Source organism: Myxocyprinus asiaticus, chromosome 22, assembly GCF_019703515.2.
Source record: "Myxocyprinus asiaticus isolate MX2 ecotype Aquarium Trade chromosome 22, UBuf_Myxa_2, whole genome shotgun sequence".
Taxonomy (NCBI): domain Eukaryota; kingdom Metazoa; phylum Chordata; class Actinopteri; order Cypriniformes; family Catostomidae; genus Myxocyprinus; species Myxocyprinus asiaticus.
The window spans coordinates 14,234,939-14,256,347 of NC_059365.1; the positions used below are offsets into that span (position 1 = coordinate 14,234,939).

General features: G+C 38.2%; 1 protein-coding gene across 3 annotated transcripts in view; it reads right to left on the bottom strand.

Moving 5' to 3' along the window:
- Positions 1 to 2,764: 2,764 nt before the first annotated feature.
- Positions 2,765 to 21,409, bottom strand: part of LOC127413448 (mothers against decapentaplegic homolog 5) — a 29,472-nt gene continuing 10,827 nt past the window's right edge. The window contains exons 2-7 of one of the 3 annotated variants that reach the window (XM_051650610.1): positions 15,390 to 16,190; positions 13,810 to 14,067; positions 8,885 to 8,992; positions 5,976 to 6,197; positions 4,067 to 4,323; positions 2,765 to 3,751 (exon numbers count right to left, since the gene is read on the bottom strand). In XM_051650610.1, the coding sequence (XP_051506570.1) occupies positions 3,608 to 3,751; positions 4,067 to 4,323; positions 5,976 to 6,197; positions 8,885 to 8,992; positions 13,810 to 14,067; positions 15,390 to 15,792 (1,392 nt within the window). In that variant the 5' untranslated portion in view covers positions 15,793 to 16,190 and the 3' untranslated portion in view covers positions 2,765 to 3,607. Of the gene's footprint in view, positions 3,752 to 4,066; positions 4,324 to 5,975; positions 6,198 to 8,881; positions 8,993 to 13,809; positions 14,068 to 15,389; positions 16,191 to 21,409 lie in introns of all 3 variants that reach the window. The other 2 variants (XM_051650608.1, XM_051650609.1) reach the window with 2 other exon arrangements.

Below are 21,409 nucleotides of genomic sequence, written 5' to 3' on the forward strand. Positions count from 1 at the left end.
AAAAAAAAAATTATTTTAAAAATTATTTTTATTGTATAAAATAAATACATAATTAAATTTGTCGAAATGGTACCGTTGTATAAATACATAAAAAAATTCAATGTTATCGAAATGGTACTGTCGTATAAAATATATAAATAAATAAAAATTAAATATGTTGTCGAAATGGTAGTCAAAAAATAAATACATAAATAAAAAAAAAAATATTTTGTCAAAATGGTACTGTAGTATAAAATAAATTCATAAATGAAAATTAAATGTTGTCGAAATGGTAGTCGTATAAAATAAAAAAATACATAAAAATCAAATATTTTTTTCGAAATGGTACTGTTGTATAAAATAAATACATCAATAAAAATTGTCAAAATGGTTGTCGTATAAAAAAAATTATTGAAATTGTACAGTCGTATAAAATAAATACATAATAAAATATTTTGTCAAAATGGTACTGTCGAATAAATAAACAAATAAATAAATATCTTTTCGAAATAACACAGCAATCCAAGGCCTAATGGTCATGGTGACTTACTACCTTTTCAATTGACTGTTTGCTGGTCTCCAAATGAAGTGGTGTGTTCAGGGCCTGTTTCTGATAAGTCCTCTCCTGATATGGTTTCAATTTCCAAATGTGTTGACATAATTTGTAAAATAAATACTGGACTGATTTTAATATTTCTCTGAAATTTCTAGAAGATATTTACACATCAATTAAACTCCACAAAAGTCAGGGTGGTGATAAGGCCTACAGGCTTCCTGAACTGTGCCTAATTCAATACAAATATCTGTAAAGGCAAAGACATACCAGGTATACAAAACAGCAAGTGAAAATATAAGGACGTGCAAATGAGTGATTATTGTATGATGCTAGATCATAAACAGCTATATCTACTGTATGGGTGTTGAGTAACATCAATCTTTTTTCCCTAAGGGTGTTGTATACCATTAACACACATTGTCTCTAAATTAAAATAAATGCTTATTTTCAAATGTGGACTGTATATGAAATGCCTTGTACCAAAAATACATTAGTACAAAAAATAAAATAATTGTTTGTCCAGTAGAGAGAACCAAACGACAGATAACATGGTCCAGTTTAGTCTCCATGTGCATTGTGAAGTTTGCTTTATAAAATAATAGACAATCCCTCAACGCTAATGACAAGTACATGATATATTTGGGGCAACTATACCATCTCTGCGCTTGCAAAAGACAGAAAAGCAAGCACACATAGAGGGGTACAATGTACATTATAACAGAATGGCACAATCATAAAATAAAATATGGCAACAAAGAAAAAAATAAAATGACCCCTGTTCAAAAGTCTGCATACCCTTAGTTCTTAATACCATGTACTGTCCCCTTTAGCATCAATGACAGCTTGCAGTCTTTTGTAACAGTTGTCTATGAGGCCCCAAATTCTTGCAGGTGGTATAGCTGCCCATTCGTCTTGGCAAAATGCCTCCAGGTCATGCAAAGTCTTTGGTCGTCTTGCATGAACCACACATTTGAAATCTCCCCAGAGTGGCTCGATGATATTAAGGTCAGGAGACTGTGATGGCCACTCCAGAACCTTCACCTTTTTCTGCTGTAACCTCTGGAGGGTCAACTTGGCCTTGTGCTTAGGGTCATTGTCGTGCTGGAAAGTCCAAGAGCGTCCCATGCGCAGCTTTCGTACAGAAGAATGCAAATTGTCTGCCCGTATTTTCTGATAACATGCTGCATTCATCTTGCCATCAATTTTCAGAAGATTCCCCGTGCCTTTAGAGCTCACACCCCCCCCAAAACATCAGTGAGCCACCACCATGCTTCACAGTGGGGATGGTATTCTTTTCACTATAGGCCTTGTTGACCCCTCTCCAAACCATAAAGCTCTATTTTGGTCTCATCACTCCAAATTACAGTGTGCCAGAAGCTGTGAGGCATGTCAAGGTGTTGCCTGGCACATTGTAACCGGGCTTTTTTGTGGCATTGGTGCAGTAAAGGCTTCTTTCTGGCAATTCAACCATGCAGCTAATTTTTGTTCAAGTATCGTTATATTGTGCTCCTTGAAACAGCCACACTGTCTTTTTCCAGAGCAGCCTGTATTTCTCCTGAGGTTACCTGTGGGTTTTTCTTTGTATCCCGAACAATTCTTCTGACAGTTGTCGCTGAAATCTTTCTTGGTCTACCTGACCTTGCCTTGGTATCAAGAGATCCCTGAATTTTCCACTTCTTAATAAGTGATTGAACACTGACTGGCATTTTCAAGGCTTTGGATATCTTTTTATATCTTTTTCCATCTTTATAAAGTTCCATTACCTTGTTACGCAGGTCTTTTGGCAGTTCTTTTCGGCTCCCCTGGGCTCAGTATCTAGCCTGCTCAGTGCATCCACGTGAGAGCTAACAAACTCATTGACTATTTATACACAGACACTAATTGCAATTTAAAAAGCCACAGGTGTGGGAAATTAACCTTTAATTGCCATTTAAACCTGTGTGTGTCACCTTGTGTGTCTGTAACAAGGCCAAACATTCAAGGGTATGTAAACTTCTGATCAGGGCCATTTGGGTGATTTCTGTTACCATTATGATTTGAAAAGGAGCCAAACAACTATGTGATAATAAATGGCTTCATATGATCACTATCCTTAAATAAAAGACAGTTTTTTTGCATGATCAGTCATATTTTCAAAATCAATGCCAAAATGTCACAATTTCTGCCAAGGTGTGCAAACTTTTGAGCACAACTGTATATTGTGTTGTGAAACAAGATGTGTAAACTGTGTTATGTGTAAATCAGATGTTTATTGTAATTGTCATACTGCTATGTTGCTTGGAACTGCACCCAGGACTTTCACCCACGGTTGCACTTGTGTATATGTTTGAGTGACAATAAAGGGATTTGATTTGACATGCAAGAGCATACTGCACTAGTCAACAAAGCAGAGTAATACAACATTAAAACACTAAATGATTTGTGCATAGACAAGATTCAGTGTTTAAACTGCTCCAAGTCCTCGTGAATGCTAAGAGGGTAATAGTTTTCATTTGTCAAAAAAAGAAAAAACATGTCAAATTACTGAATTTATCAGATAAAATAACTTTATTTAAAAGCAGTAACTTTGTGTTTTGCCTCGAGGCAACAGAAACTATAAAAAGGAAACATTTGTAATGAGCTTCGAGTCTAACAGTAAACAAAGGAAAATATGCCTTGCGAATAACTGGGATTAGACAACATAGCAATTAAAAAGATTCTCATAGAACTAGGAAACTGCCATTTTCAACTGGTGTAAAGTGAAGCAGAGATACTTGAAAGCATGTCAATTTCATCTACTAGATTACCTACAGTTAGAGAAAATCAGTTTATCATTTTAAAACAATTTTATGCAACAAACAAACAAAGGCAATTGCTAAAGCAGCAGTTAGTCCATTTTGTGTCACTGCCTAGAATTTTCCTCTGCTAGGTGGTGTTTGGAGCCCCAGTTCATTCTTATTTTTCTGGCTGCTGTAGGATTCGCAAACCCTTCCTCAGGTAGTGTAAACAGTTCAGCCCTTAAGACCTCCTTTTCTTTCAAAAGTGAATAAAAAATAAAAAAAACGATCCTCCTAGCCCAGAGGGGGCCCATCATTACGAGACAGAAGAGATGGGGTTCAGAGGAGAACCCATTTGTGTTAGAACTTTATCAAGCCATTGGAGTGGACCGTGGAGATGCACTTCTATCCAACAAGGGGTGCTTGTCACATCTTGTCTGTGATACTCGGCCCCCCAACCCTAAAAAGAGAGAAACAAAATCAACGTTACATAAATTTTTCTTGGATGCAAATGTAGATTTATTGATGGAGCACTCACATAGGCATTTAAATATGAATAATAAAGTAATACTGAGAAAAATTCTGACAGCAAACAGTTATGATGAAAGACAAGTAATGATGGCTCTACTACTATGTTTTTATACTGTTAAAATGCTCCTATGACAAAAGGGGAGAGCAAGCTTTCCAACCATAAAAATGTCCTAGTGGAAAAAAGCTATTGCAAAATTTTCCAATGGTGGTGAACATTTGCATCATAGACACTTTACAGACTTACCTTTACAAAGCTCATACGAATAGTGCACATCTTTGTGAGCTCATATACAGCCTCAAAACCATGGTTGACAGACTGAGCAAGCAGCTGAGCAAATTCTTGGTTGTTGAAGATCTTGAGGCTGCAGCCACTAGGGATCTTGCAGACAGTTGTAGGGTGGAAACCATGATGGTAGTTGCAATTCCGGCTCTGAACGAAAATGCTGGTGTCACTCAGACACTCTGCATACACTTCACCTCCAACGTAATACAGGTGGACACCTGCAAGTTCAAATACGTGAGATAGGAGATATGCTCTTACTGTAAATGTATTTACAAATAGGCCATTACATTGAATGGGAAACACTAAGAACTAAAATCTCAACATCATAGCCTAAATAAGTGTTTGCAGATTGTTTTTTTTTTTTTTTTTTTTTGCTAAATAAAAACATTTGTATTTGTACAAGATTGGAAAAGAAACTTTTTAGGCGTGTACTTGTAGGGTTAATTTCCTGTGACCGAATTCAACAGTGAATCACAACACAACCTAAAAACGGTACTTGATCCACTGCCAATGTAATCAAACACTCACAGAAACTTTCACTTTTGACACATTTGTTTCACTTTTAGTTGGTCTCATCTAGCCAAAAATCACTGTAAACATGCATTTGTCTTTTCCTTTTTTTTTTCAACCAGGTCATCCCTCATCATTTGAGAGTTGATATTATGACCAAATAAATAATGATAGCAGCTTGTTCCAGACTTAATACAAGTTAAGCTCAATCGACAGCATTATTGGCATAACGTTGATTAACACAGATATTTGGTATATAAAAAAAAAATAAAAAAAAATCAGTTACAGTAAGCTACTTACAATGGAAGTGAACGGGGCCAGTCCATGAACATTAAAATCTGAACCATATAGCTACATATACATTCACTGAGCACTTTATTAGGAACACCTTTAAAACGACTTATTCAGCCAATCCTGTGGCAGCAGTGCACTGCTTAAAATGGCATAATTTTTGGTACCAGATGGGCTGGTTTGAGTATTTCTGTAACTGCTGATCTCTTAGGATTTTCACGCACAACAGTCTCTAGAGGTTACTCAGAATGGTGCTAAAAACAAACAAAAAACCAGTGAGCGGCAGTTCTGTGGACAGAAATGCCTGGTTGATGAGTGAGGTCCACGATGATTGGCCAGACTGGTTCGAGCTGACAGAAAGGCTACTCGGATAACTGGATAACCACTCTGTACAATTGTAGTGAGCAGAAAATCATCTCAAAATTGACACCCCGCTTCATATCACTTTCACCAGTCGGAGGGCAACGGCGTGAAGACCAGATGGCCGGTATGTGATGATTGTCAGAGTAATAAGTCTGTAATCTGTAGTGATGTTGGCCTGACCCTCGATGGACATACCGGGGTGATGCGCGATTCCAGTATGATTAGCTTGATTTTAGTGTAATAAAATTGCTTACTAACCTTATTTGTGTAAAGTTCTATCCAATATTATAATGCCGGTAAACCCAGTAATCTAGTAAATACCCCAACAGCGGTAAATTCCTGATTTTGTGACACAAAAATCATGCAAACTCAATGTTTATGTCTTGTGGCTATACTTTTGAAACAGGGTGCATTTTAACATTTATAAACTGGCCCCACTGTCTTACTGTAACTGCAATTTTTTATTTTTTTATTAGACAAGTCAACATTTTCGTGGTAATCAACATTATGCCACAAACAGGCATCATTCTAGGCATCAAAGGCTGTCATTCTAGATCACTATGATGACAAACCTGTGCTGAATCTTTGTAGGTTTAAGTCACCTCCCACTAGGTTTCAGAACCTCTACTAGGTTTCCAGGACAGAGGGGAAAGTGAAATTGTGGTACTTGAAAAAAATATAATACCAACTTGAACAGTGTGCATACCTTTGCCAATATGGCGGCGGGTGTTTTCAATAGTGGAGTTGCGATTGACGTTAGAGAGCAGGCCCAGGCAGAAACGGTTCTTGTTGTTGGATGGGTCAGTGAAGCCATCAACTAGCACGCTGGTAGAGGAAGCGTGGTAAGCCTCTCCCACACGATTATTCAGCTCGTAGTACACAATAGAACACCAGTGACTGGGCTCCTCATACTCCACTGGCTGCACATCTGAAGGAGGAAAATTAATACAAGACCTTGAGCTTAAGCCATCTATTGTTTGTACATGTCCAGATACTTTGCAGTATCAGCCAGATAAAACAGGCTAACAAAGAGATTAGAGGGCTAATTTTTAGCTACAGATTCAGCTTCACAATAGCCAGTATGTCCAGTATGTTTTTTTTGGGCCACTGTATCTACCTTTTTCACAGGCAGCGAAATTACCCATTATGCTTATCGTGCTCTTCCAATGCGAATGCTACAGACTTCCACTTCACAGCTTATTCCCATTACCCAAGCACTGAAATATCACTAACAACAGTCAAAAACGAGTAAACAGTCTGCGTTTACTTAACGTAAATCCATCTCTCACTAAAGGGCACGTGTGGACATTCGGTTTCGATGGCAATCCCTGAATAGATAAGTACACAAATCACACACATTTACAAGGTAAAGTTACATGTGTGTGTGTGTGTGTGTGTGTGTGTGTGTGAAAGAGAGACAGACATACAGCATGCAGAGAGAGAGAGAATTCATGTACAGTATATGATGTGCTAGATTTAATAACATTTTTTGTTGAGCAGTTCAGTATGAAAACAGCCAAATCGCAGACATTAAGGAAATCTAGAAATCCCGACTGGTCGCCTTTTAAGGTAAAAAAAAAAAAAAAAAGGAAACATCCATCATAATAGGTTAAATTTAAAAATCTTCAGATTTGAGGCACGTACACCTTTGCATTATTTCTGCATTAACAAGTGCCGCCTTCTCACGCACTCTGCCGAGAACAACTTGGCCTCTCCCTAATTCACATACACTCACAGCAAGACATGAGATATGAACCTTGTAAAGATGATTAATAAAACAAAGGTTTGGTTTAAATGTTTTTCATCTTTATTATCATCCAAAATGACAGACAGTATTTGGAATTATCTGTCAATGTTTTTTTTTTTTTTTTTTTTTTTTAAAAGGCAAGTGACGTAGAATTAGTTTAATGCAACCTCTGAATATTACATCTGGTCTGACTTGGAATGCTTCAGCATTGGCAGCTTTTCAGGGGCTTATTGTTGTGACATTCATTTTCCAGTAGTTTTTAAGCCACCTGTAGTTGTTATACACCCTATAACAGCGCATAATTATCCAGACCCCTAGCTGCTCGCCATCACCAGTAACGTTAGTCTAGCTGATAACAACGACTAAGCGAAAGTGTGGAGCATCCAAGAGGAAGTTTCTTGCCGCAATAGCACCGCCCATGGTGAAGTCAGTAAAACTATATAAACTGTTATTGTACTTGCCTAACATGTAAAAATCAAAAAGTTTTTCAAACAGAGTCAGATACTTGTTTAGCATTGTTTGCATACTATGGTAATAGGGAATTGTGTGTCCTGTGAACAGTGCAATTTTGCAATGTTGAAACAATGGACTAGTGATGTTTCATTTGTGAACAATTCAGTCTTTTTGAATTAATCTTTTAAGTGAACGAATCGTTCTCATTCACCTCCATACACTGACTCATATTTCTTGTTCACTGACATCTCTCTCTTTCAAAGCCAATGAGCTCTACTGCTTTTCATGCCTGTAAGACTGACTATAGCATGAGCCAATAGCATTCGAGTGCAGGCTGTGAGGCAGCATTTCATTGGTTTCAACCGCTGAACGAAAAAGCCCCTTCACTGAACCAGTCGAGTCGGTCGTTCAAATCTGAAGATGAGACGTCTCGTTCATGAACGAACTGAATGTACTGATAGCATAGTTTTTCGCAAATATAATGGACTCATTCATCTCATTCATGAACAAAGATCTGCTGAACGACTGAATGAGAGGCACGTCATTCGTTCACCAATAGCATTCGAGAGGGGGCTGTTAAGGAGCATATCATTGGTTTGACCAACTGAACGAATATAACCCTCACTGAACTTAAAGTCGTCATTTGAGTCTGAATGACAACATTTTGTTAAATGAACAGACTGAATGAATCAGTCATCACCTTCGTGAATGAGGATCTGCTGTTTGACTGAACAAGAGGAGGAGCTGCATGTCGTTCAGTTCGTCAGTCTCGTTCAACAAGAAAAGAAGCCAAATGAATTATAATTGTAAGTGAGTGATGATGACCACACATTACAATGACATATGGATGTTATTTATTATTTAGGTTAGTATTGTCTTTTTTTTGTATAGCTTGATAAAAAGTTGTGCTCAGCAGTTCACAGTATGATAGATATGCTGTATTGTCATTTGTGGGTAAACACTTATGATGCTTAAACACTCTGCAGTGCTGAAGTCTCTAAGTATGTTTGTTGACATGCAAATTTTAATACAAAATAATCATACTTTTTCCCATCGTGAACGACTTTGTGCTTTTGGTTCAATGTAAACACTCGTTCAAAACGTAGGTATTTGGTGCCATCTACAGGTGCAAAGTGTAATTTTCATAAATGATCAATGAACGAATCAATGAATGAATCAATGAACAAATTGTTTTTGGTGAGTGGATTCAAAAGACTCGAGTCACTGAGATTAATCAAAATCACCACCGCTACAATACAAGTTTAATAGCAACTCTATAAAAACTGTCTGCTTAGCAATCTATATGGGCCATTTTTTTCAAAGCATGATTGGTGAAAACCACTGTATATGAAGCTCACTAAAGCCAGTCATTGACATAGTCTGCTTTTGAATTGACGCAATAAGTTTCTTACCACCTCTGGGCATGTTCTGGGGCACCATGCTGCTGCCAGTCTCCATGGACTGAGACCCATCCTGTCCCATCTGCTCATCTGGAGGCATGTAGGCAGGAGGCGGGGTATCAGCTGGTAAAGAGACACCATATAAAGAAAGTGGTTAGGTGAGGTGGCCTGCAGCAAACAAATGGGCTTCCACTGCAATTTGACCCTGAATTCTGATGAATCTTTACAGGAAGATGCTTCACATCTTATGGAAACCTTTTAGAGTCAGATTTCACAAATCCTTTACATCAAACACCCACCTCAATGTCAATCTTACAGATGTTCAAGACTAACTAACGATCTCTGAAAACACCAATTTTCAGACATCATATTTCTGACACTATCATCTGGGCAAATATGAATATATAGCAAGGGCGATTATTATTTGGAAATATATATTGCTTTATAAATATTTGATCTTTTTTATGCTAATGATCACTGCTATGTCCCACAGAACAGTTGTTCAGCTAAAACTCAATATTCAAACTATTTAAATTTTGAAAAAAGTAGAAAAAAAGTCACCTAAACGGCTCCTAAGAAATCCATGGAAGACATTATCTAATGCAAAAAGGGTTTAATAAGTTACTATTTCTATTTTCCAGTTTAAATACAATAAAGCCAAGGATCTGGATTCTGCTTTTAAAGTCTGGATCACCAATGGCAATGATGTCTTTTATATGAACTAGAGCTGCATGATTAATCGTTAAAAGATTGCGATCTCGGAGGGCCTGGGTTGCTCAGCAAGATTCTGACTACCACACCTGGAGTTGCAAGTTTGAATCCAGGGTGTGCTGAGTGACTCCAGTCAGGCTTCCTAAGCAACCAATTGGCCCGGTTGCTAGGGTGGGTAGAGTCACGTTGGGTTGACCTCCTCATGGTCACTATAATGTGGTTCTCACTCTCGGCGGGGTACGTGGCAAGTTGTGCGTGGATGCCGCGGAGACTAGCATTAGCCTCCACACACGCTAGGTCTCTGCGGTAACGCGCTCAACAAGCCATGTGATAAGATGCATGGACTCAAGGTCTCAGACGCAGAGGCAAAACACAATGCTCCTACACGAGAAGCTGAATAAACGAAAACGCAACGCCAAAGATGTTTGTCCAGCACAGTGGTTTACAAACTGCAGGGCGTAGCCACGATTAGCTAGGAGTGTGATGAAATCTTTGCTCAGTTCAATATTTTAATAGCTACCTAATACCGATGCAAAAAAAGAAAATAAAAATACCGGCATTACCTAAATCTTACTAAATTAGCTACACGTGTGTGGTTTATTTACAGCCGGCTGCTCTCAAACGCTCACATGCGTGTCTGCCCGTGCGCTAGTGTCTCGTGATGAATGCAGCGCTCGTGATGAATGCAGCGCTCCTGCACAAGACTGCGCTGTTTTGAATCAAACTCCTCTTTAGGTGACAGTGACATGCACAGACCTTAGCAGGGGCGAACGGACATGGACAGCGTGTGAAGAGAAATCTGCTGTACAATACTACAATGCTATAGTAAAGACACCTCCGTGCTCTTAAAGGGGCACCTTTAGATTTGTGAACGAAAGGGGCAGGGGCTTGCATCCCTGTAGCAGTCTTCTGTGCACGTCAGTGTTAGGTGATATTTGTGATTAACATTTTTATTGATTCACCTATTAAAAAGGAACAGCATAACATTATACATACATATATATATATATATATACATATATATATATATATATATATATATATATATATATATATATATATATACACACACACACACACACACACACAGAATCAATATTTTACCCTAACTATCCTCCCACCCACCCCCCAAAATCCTCACCCGACCCCCATCAACACCCCAGTGGACACATAATTACAGACACACAACAAACAAACAAAGTAGTATATAAATAAATAAATAAAATAAATAAACTAAATCACACATATCCCCTACACCTCTCTCCACTGTCCCTCCCCGAGAGCCCTCCAAAAAAGACAGATATTTGCCCCATTTCTCCCCAAACATGTCTAGACTCCCCAGTCTTCTGGATATCCCCTCCTCAAGAGCTGCCACTCTGGCGACCTCTGAACACCTCTCCTGAAATGGGGGCGCTCCAGCCAACTTCCAACTCCTTAGAATAATCTGTCTGGCAATCATAATTAGGACCCAGTTTTTCACGTAGTGTTAGGTGATATTAATGTAAACACAGCTGTTATTGAATTATGAGAGTGTAAGCAGATAGGGTAAAATCTGCGCTGTCTTGTCGAGATACTAAAGCAAACATAGCCATTAAATGTACAAGCAGACGGGACAAATTCTTCAAGAATTTTAGATCTGTGTGATGTCTAAATGTATATAAGCTGCATGCTGTCTGTTATAGGCATTCAGGCATTCCTTCTGCATCAAATCAGTATTAATGTAAATCTAATCACAGTTAAGAGTGTCAAATAGTAAAAAGTAGTTTCATTTTGCATTAAATGTTTTTTTTTTCTTTGTTTTTATATAGTATTTTTTTTGTTTTGTTTAATTGCTACTGTTGCTGAAACAAAGCACTGTTTACTCTGTTCTATATTTAATTACTGGCTCTTGAATAATTCCTTTAAAAGCTTGAAGCAATGTTTGCAAAAAAACAAAAAAACACTGAAGGTGCTTTTTAATTAAAAAAAAAAACATTTTTATAAAACTTTTGTAAATAATGGTGTTTAATTGCATATTTGCTTACCAGTGCAACACTAAGTTAACAGAACTGTTAATGAAGCTTTTTCCACTCATTTTGCTTTTTACTTACCATGTGAGAAATTGTATACACTTTTTAACAGAATTTGTTCTTGTTTAATTTTTTTATAATAACAAGGTGCTGTTAGGGCAGCACAGTGGCTCAGTGGTTAGCACTGTCGCCTCACAGCATGAAAGTCCCAGCTCAACTGGGCCTTTCTATGTGGAGTTTGCATGTTCTCCATGTGTTCACGTAGGTTTCCTCCGGGTGCTCCGGTTTCCAAAAACATGCAGGTTAAGTGAATTGGAGACTCTAACATTGCCCTGTAGGTGTGAGTGAGATCCGGCGTAAAACCTGTGCCAAGTCAATTATGCAAATCACGGATGGTCCGCTGTGGCGACCCCTAACGGGAGCAGCCAAAAGAAGGTGCTGTTTGGTTTATAATGTGTTAGTTGCGCCCTCTTGTGGACTAAGAACATTTTAAATTAATATATTTAATTTACAACTTTATTGCATTTTTTAATCGTGATCTTTATGCTTAGCAAAAAAATTGTTATTCTCAATTTATCCAGAATCATGCAGCTCTCATATGAACATGTAGGAAACAATACAACTATATTGTGCTTCTTTGGATTTTTGCCTTAACATTTTTTGTTTTTTTAAATAAATGACTATGAATCTGAATGATTCATTATCAATGAATGACAATATTGCAACGGTTTAGTTGATGCTGTTGGGTCCGCACTATCGTCTATCACCTCCCATATTCATACAAGAAAAACCTGATTTGCTTTTTTAAAGAACAATAAAATCTGTAGTCATTGGTCCACTAAAAACTGTAGTTTTCACAAAAAGAAGTTCACATAGTGTAACCAATTACATTCACAATGCCACATAAATCTGAGCTTCATATGTTTCTATCATTTTTGTATTGAAGCATAGTTGATGCTGTAATGAATCGAGCAATTTCTATGAATAAAACAAGCTTTAGTTCTAAACCACAGTGCTATAAAACATTAGCTTTCCTTCTGCGTGAGTGCACCCACCCTACCGATGCAGGCATCAGCAAATCACTGATACAAAATAGGGGGAGTGTGGGCCAGTGCCAAGTGATGGGCACCCACTAGCAGGACATTTAGCACACTGAAGTCACTGGGCTTTGGTGTGCTGCTTAGCTGGCATTTCCATTGTTTACTGACAGCAATCTACACTGCACATGCACAACCATCAAATCTCTCATCAAAGGTGTTGCACAACTGAAATCAAAATCATTTAGCATCACCAATCCATATTGAAGTGGCAAAGAAAACATTTAAATTCACTACTAGCAATTTTCTTCCAAAAACACAAGCAACGTTTAAATCTGAATACTGAATAGGAATGTCAAAATTACTTTTACTTTGGGACAAAGTTTACACCAAAAAAAAAAAAAAACAGAGCATTGGTAGTACAGAGTACTGACTCTCATGCTGCCTGAATGAGAGGTGGCTGCTTTCGAAAGCTTGCATGAGCATTTGCACGTTTGCAATTTTGATTAAATGTGGTTTTGTGCATTAGTCCCCACAGTGCATATGCAGCCTACTAGACCCACCACTGTCTATTATATCATCAATATTAATTAAAAAAAACAAGTTGTTGTAAAAAAATTTACTAAATCAACAATACACCCCCCACCCCCCCAATAATTGATATAGTTCTTATAGAAATGTGTTATCTATATGATTTAATTTATTATATTTATATTACATATTAGTAACATTTATATGTATAAATGTATTTAATAACAAAATATATTGCAAAAGTTTCTGTAGCTAGCTGCAACAACACTGATTGAAAGTGGAGATTTACAGTAAAAAAGGACTTACATATTGATCCGTTTCTCAACGACACCTATCATATTGCTGCTGAAGATATTGAATTAACCACTGGAATCATGTGGATTACTTTTATGCTGCCTTTATATGCTTTTTGGACCTTCAAAGATCTGGCCACAATTTACTTCCATTTTATGGACCTACAGAGCTGAGATATCCTTTTATTTTAAAAATAAAAGTGTGTTCAATTGCATATTAAATTTGTTGTGGTATTGAAATTGTTATTGATAATTGTGAAAAATCACTGGTACTGGTATCGACTACAGCAATTTTGTTATGACAATCCTACTTCTGATGTAGTCCGAAGAGTCCATATCTTGACTTGTAATACATGTACCTGGGAGCTGGAAGGGGCTGGAGGGCCCAGAGCTTGCAGGAGAGTTGGGATAGGTGCCACTGCTGGCAGGAGAAGGAGGGTAGGGCGAGTTTGGAGAGATGGGAAAGGAGCTTCCTCCGCTGTGCTGCTGGAAGGATTCTGGGAAAGTGGCGTTGAGAGGCATGTGAGGCTCATTGTGACTCAGATTGCGGAACTGCACCAGCAGGCTGTGTTGAGGGTTAAACTCGCTGTGTCGTGGCACCAAAACTGGGGGAAGTACTGTGAAAAGACAAAAATATTTTAGACATCCAAACAGATCATTCTGACACTGATTTACTTATATCTGGCAACAAAAAACATCTAGCATCTTTGGGATTCGTAAACTGATTGGCTGGCTCTGGCTTCAAGGTGATTGCCAATGCAAAACAGATCAGTTTTCTAGCTTTGACACAAATGTGTTGTCTCTCCTGAGTGACGTGATATCTGCCCTTGAGAGGTTCAATAGAGCGCACATTTCATTCTAAGCAGAGGGCAAATGAGGTTACAGGGATCAGAAGGCCTCTGGAGGCAAAGGATATATGATAGTCAACACAGTCTATTCCACTGGAAATATACAGGAAAAACAAGCCAAATCTCCTTGTAGGGATATATTTATTGGCTAATTTACTGTGGCATTATATCACAATATAATAATTTTTGCTAAAAATATTTAATATTTTACATAACCATTCAATAAAGGCCATTTAATTATGCCAAATTGCGACATTGCTTGGTAATCAAACAACTACACAGTCTTTGCACTCGACACAAGCGGTGCGGCATGATGGGTCAAAACTAAACTGCTCCTGTTACAATCAACGAACCTGTCTACACAGAAAGCACCCATCTTCAAGACAATTTGCAGGGTAAACTATAGTTTTATGTAGTTGACCGGCAATTCTGCCATCGCACAGTATACAATTATACCACCCACCCCTATTGTTCATCAAAAACATTTACACTACACTCACTGAGCACTTTAAGGGAAACATGTACACCGAATTAATCAATCAATTATCTAATCAGCCAATCATGTGGCAGCAGTGCAATGCATAAAATCATGCAGATATGGGTCAGGAGCTTCAGTTAATGTTCACAACCATCAGAATGGGGGGAAATGTGATCTTGGTGATTTCAACCGTGGCATGATTGTTGGTGCCAGATGGGCTGGTTTGAGTATTTCTGTAACTGCTGATCTCCTGGGATTTTCCTGCACATCTAGTTTACTCAGAATGGTGCCAAAAACAAAATACATCCAGCAAGCAGCAGTTCTGCGGACGTAAACGCCCTGTTGATGAGAGAGGTCAACGGAGAATGACCAGAGTAATTCGAGCTGACAGAAAGGCTAAGGTAACTCAGATATCCACTCTGTACAATTGTAGTGAGCAGAATAGCATCTCAGAATGCACTACTCGTCAAACCAAGAGGCGGATGGGCTACAAGAGCAGAAGACCACGTCTGGCACTTAATTAGGACCTAGTGTTCCAAATAAAGTGCTCAGTGAGTGTATATAGACTGTGTGTAAATGTCCTGATAATACAAACTAATCAGTGATTACTTACCTGGACTTTCAACACGCTTGTAGTGATAGGGGTTGATGCACACTTCTTTCTGTTTGGAACCAAACGGATACTCGCACACCTCCAAGGGTTTGAGCTCATGATGGGACTGCAGGTCCGGCCAGCGCCACACTCGGCAATAGATGACGTGGGGTAGGCCCTTCCTGTGGGACACCTGTAGCCGTCCGTCCAGCGAGCGGGGAATGGTCACACATTTGCTGGGCTGCCCAGGACTGCTGAGGGCCTTCTCCAAGTCCTCCATGGCACCCTTCTTCTTTTTCAGTTTCTTTACCAGGGCGTCCACGGCCTTCTCCGCCCATTTTTCCTCCTCGTCGCCCTGCTTCCAGCCCAGCAACCGCTTCACAGCCGGGCTGGTGAAGGAGAACAGGCTGGACATGGAGGTCATAGTGCTGGGCTGCACCTGGAAGCAGGATCTGAAGCTCTTTCGGACTGCAGTGTGCCAGGAAGATGATTATGAGCGTGTTTATGTATGTGGGGGGGGGGGAGGAGTGGGCAGGATTAGCCTTGTAAGACCAAGGACAGGAAGTCGAAGCAGGACGCAGCTTCTGGTGCTCAGGGCTCAGGAAGGCCTGTAGAGAAGGGGGTGGGGGGGTGGGGGAGTGGGGGGGGGGGGGTGGAACTGGGTCACAACCACTCCGAAAATTAGTGTAAAGGGCAATTTAGGAACTACAGCAATGTTAGGAATTGAAAATACACTGATTAGACAGCTATTAGGTGTTAGAGACTAATCCATGCCAGATATAGTTTGCAGTCAGAGGTCGAGACTTCCTGAAGGAGAACCTGCTAAAAGAAAAGAGAAAAACTGACATAAGTTTGCAAATCAAATACATTTAGACCAATCTCTATACATTCTTTTAAAGTAATGAAGAACAGGCTAAGATGGACGACACAATTAGTCTACTTATGAGTTTTGTAACGAGTAACAAAACATTAAAACTACCCAGGGTTTGTACAGATGCTTCAAAAGTTAAGTTCAAGGACAAGCACATTTTTATTTGTTTTCAAGGACTATGCTCGAGATGTCATTAAAAAAAATTATTATTGTTAATTTTAAATACAAATATTTTAACCATTCAGTTAATTTATTTTTATAAAACACCAATTATTACAAGTACAACAATGAGCATCTTCAACTACATACTCTCACAGCAACAATTCTTGGTTCATTCATGATGAAATTGATGTGCAATTGTAGTGTGCTCCCCTAAAACGCACTTCGCTTTCCAACAAAAGTGAATAACTGGGTCCGTAAACAGTAGTCCATATGACTCATGTGCTTTGTTCCATGTTTTCTGAAGTCACACAACAGATTTATGTGAGGAACTGACCAAAATTGCAAATAGGTCATTCTCAAATTTTGACTTTCCAAATTACAAAATGTTGACATTTTCCATTTAGTTCAGTTTTTGCCTATAAACACTGATGGTAAACATTTTGTAACATGCTGACATTCATTTTTATTCATAAAGGACAACTTGGCTGTTGTTGTTCTTTTATTATTTAATTTTGTTTCACGAATGAAGCAAGTTAACACATTTTGAGGGTTCAATGGGGTACAACAAATATTTTTGTGTGAATGTGAATACGTTTTTAACATGCTGAAAAAAAAAAAAAATCACTATATACATATTTAATCAGCCTCTGAACTTAAAACTTTTTGTATTTAAAAAAAAAAAAAAAAAAAGGTTTTATCATTGATAAAACCAATAACATGAAATCAAGGGACAAACATTCTTTAAATTATTAAAATTATTAATAATTTTGTTTTGCTTTTTTGCACACTTGTTCAGCCTTGCACTAATGCTTTTATTAAAACTAAGTACAAAATAAATACACAAATAACTTTACATGTCATAGAAGTGGTGTACCAGATGAAGGGAACAAGGATTTTTTTCAGGCAATAAACAATTTCAAATATATTTTCAAAATAATTAGCAAAACAGAGTCAAGCCATTTCATATCATTAAAGGTTAGGTTATAAAAAAAAAAAAAAATAATTTTAAATTCCCCTCGCTATTTTAAAGCTTTTTCATGACTAAAAAAGACAAGGGACATGTTTGTCAACATATTTTGATATTGACCCATATGTTGTCAGAAATAACCTATTTTGTGAGACACAAAGCTTTCTTTACAGAAAGGGGACTAGACGGCTCACAAAACTGAATCCTCCATTGATCTGCATTCAAATCATTCAAAACGTTTTACATCTCATAATGTTTTCACTCTGGAGAGTAAATTGTAATTAAAACTGATAGTTGCAAGGATTCATACTTGTTAAATCCTCAACAGCAGTATCTATAAAATTTATATTTTTTAAATCCTCCAGTAACACTTGATCATGATTGGCCCATTCTGCACAGCACTGCCAAAAGTAACCGGTATCACATGACAGCGGCGTTTATGCGCTGCCTGCTTCAGCAGTGGTCTAGTGGTCTGTCGTCGTGTTTTTCCGAAAATAAATACATTTCATTTATTAAATGATTTAAGCACCGTATTTTAAGATTTTCTATAATTCAAGAACTTTAAGCACCTTGTACGAACCCTGACTACCGCATCAGCCCATCTTTACCGCAAAGACAATTACAGGCATCTAAAAAATAGACGGCAAGAGTCTTATCCAAAGGATGTGTGCAAAACACCTAGCCCCCAATGACAGCTTTAAAAACCACACACTTACATGCACATCTGAGGTCTTGTAGATGATAGGATGTACCCATCTACCGTGTGTTATGCCAAACTACAACCGAGTCATTGTGTTGGATCTGTAAGCAACAGCCTCCAACTGCCCCACCCAGGGAGCTCCCGGGGCGAGAACAAGCAGAGCACAGCACAGCTGTTGAAAAAGTTGCACATATAACCAGGACAGAAAGGATATCAGACCTCCGAGAGCCACTTCCTGTAGCCACATCCCTTCCCCTTGACCTCTTCAGTTGCCAAACATCAGGCCTCAGGACAATGTTACTATTCAAAGCACTCGCCACTCTAACTGTCCACAATGCTGCCTGTCCTATCAAAAACAGTTCCATCCTTTACATGAGATCATTGGATCAGTATAGTGTATTGGATAGGGTTGCAAATTAAGACATTTTCTTAAAGTAATAGTTCACCCAAAAATGAAAATTCTCTCATGATTTACTCACCTTTAAATTTAGATGTATAGGCTATGTCTTTCCTTCTTCAGCAGAACCGAAATGAAGATTTTAATAAGCACATTTCAGCTATGTTTGTACATACAATGCAAGTGAATGGGTGCCATCAGGCTGCTGGCTGTTTGACGGTCCAAAAGGCATATTTAGACAGCATAAAAGTAATCCACACGACTCCAGTCGATCACTGAATGTCTTCTGATAAAAATCAATAATAAAATGTTTTTAAATTTAAATTATTACATCCGGCCAGCGCTTTGATGCTGTTTGAAATTATTTAACTCTCGCATGACGTTCGTTACTCTGTTGTAAACAAAGCGTGTGCTTGCGAGTTCTCGCATGAAAGCACCATCGCGCTGACGTCACACGACAGCTTCGTAATACGTCAACTGCTAGCAGGGAGCGGTTTTTTTAAAGTTAAAGTTTTAGATATAGATTTTTTACACAAACCTATCAATTGTTTCAGAAGACATTAATTGATCGACTGGAGTCGTGTGGATTACTTTTATGCTGTCTAAAAATGCCTTTTGGACCATCAAACAGCCAGCAGCTTGATGGCACCCATTTACTTGCATTGTATGGATATACATAGCTGAAATGTGCTAATAACAATCTTCATTTCGGTTCTGCTGAAGACATGCACATCTGGGATGTGCTTAAAGGTGAGTCAATCATGAGAGAATTTTCCTTTTTGGGTGAACTATTCTTTTAATCGACGATTGTTCACATAATGAATGAAATCTATTAATCATTAACAATAATAAACTAAATGGTGTACCGCTTGAAACTAAAAAAAATACAAGACGAATATTTTTCCTTAATCAAAGCTTTATTATACAAAGTTAGATTTTTGATTGACCAACTGAAATGAATTAATAGTTGAATTTACTGTTAATGTATTAGGCTACTGTTAATAATAATAAACTTGTATAGAAGATAGTTCAAACTTTACATTGTAGATCGATCAAACCTTACTATTTTTTTTTAAATTAAGTCAAATAATAACAAGCTGTGTGAATACAATTAATAACATACCTCCACACTGGTGACGTTGAGATTATGTGAATGTACCTGAATGCTTTCCAGATGAGAACTGATGAGATTGTGTGGATGAAACAGGGAGACCAGTGGATCAACAATCCTTGTTGTCATGTTGTACTTTAACTCACTATAACGGTTTATGCAGTAAATGTAATGTTTATCTATAGTGAAACACTCCATTGAGCCTGCTCCATCTTTATAAGCAAGGAAGTGAAACGTGTCTGTGTTTTTTATTCTGAAGCCACATTTTCACTGCATCCGACAAACAAAAGACGACAGGCCGGAAATAATTAATTTCCAATGGAGAGTTGCACAGGGGCTGCGTGGAGTTCAGACCGTCTCTGAATGTGAAATTTTAGAATCCGTTTTGAGCTTCAGCTGCATTGAAATATTTCAACTTGTGCAACTAGACCGCATGCGGATGAGATGTATTCATTAAAAACTATTAGCACAAAGTGAGAAATATCAACAGACTTTGTTGTAAGCTTTATTTTAAACACCTGCTACTTCTGTATTTTGGACAACTGTAATGTAGAAGACAGAAATTATTTTTTATGTTGCAAATATAACACAAAAGCTTTTTTAAATACTACTAAACTGTTGGTAGCTTCTCCCTTAATTAATAAAATCCATTGTGAGCAAAATGAAGACTGCCACTAAAGGGAAAAATATGACAGTAGTATGTGAATGTCGGAGACAGTGAAAAGGAGGCTTGAGTTGCTGACCAGATGTTACATGCAGCGCACAAGAGGCAGTGTGCCCTCAGCGGCAGATGCCTGTATATTCTTTTCTCTATCTGCTGGCATGATTACTGAACGTATTTGTGATGAAACTGATTAATCGACGATCGATAAGTTTAATCTAATTATCACCATGGCACTGATTAACCCTTACCCTCAGAGAGAAAGATGTCTACAACCCAACAGCTCTCCATCAGTGTGTTGAGTGTCTCAAAGAGTACAGCATACACTACCTGGCCAAAAAAAAAAAAAAGTCGCTGTTTGGATTTAAATAAGCAGATACTTAAGAGCCTATGATTGGATCATTATTGTAGTGATTAATATGTTTCAGCTGGCAACAAGTCTTTTAACCTAACTGATGCAGTGTGCAGCTTCTCATTTCTTAAACAACCATGTCGGAAGATGTATCCCATGGTCATGGAAAAGATGTTATTGTGTTTCAGAAGGGGCAAAATATTGGCCTGCATCAAGCAAAGAAAACAACTGAATTTGCTAAAATCACTGGAATTTGGTTAAGAACTGTCCAATGCATTTTAATACCTGAAAGGATAGTGGTGAACCGTCAGCTTGGCGGAAGAAATGTGATCGAAAAAAAAAACATGAATGATTGTGATCGGAGATCATTAAAACGCTTGAAGTCACATCGTAAAAAACCGACAGAAGAACTCACGGCTATGCTTAACAGTGAAAGTAAGAGCATTTCCACACGCACAATGCAACGAGAACTTACAGGATTGGGACTAAACAGCTGTGTGGCCACAAGAAAGCCACTTGTTAGTGAGGCTAATCAGAAAAAACGACTTCAATTTGTGAGGAAGCATAAAGATTGGACTGTGGAGCAATGGATAAAGGTCATGTGGTCTGATGACGTCAGGGTAAGAAGGGAAGCGCATGAAGCGATGCACCCATCATGCATAGTGCCCATTGTTCAAGCCTCTGGAGGCAGTGTTATGATCTGGGATTGCTTCAGTTGGTCAGGTCTAGGCTCAGCAACATTATGCCGCAATAAAATGAAGTCAGCTGACTACGTGAATGTACTGAATGACCAGGTTATCCCATCAATGGATTTTTTTCT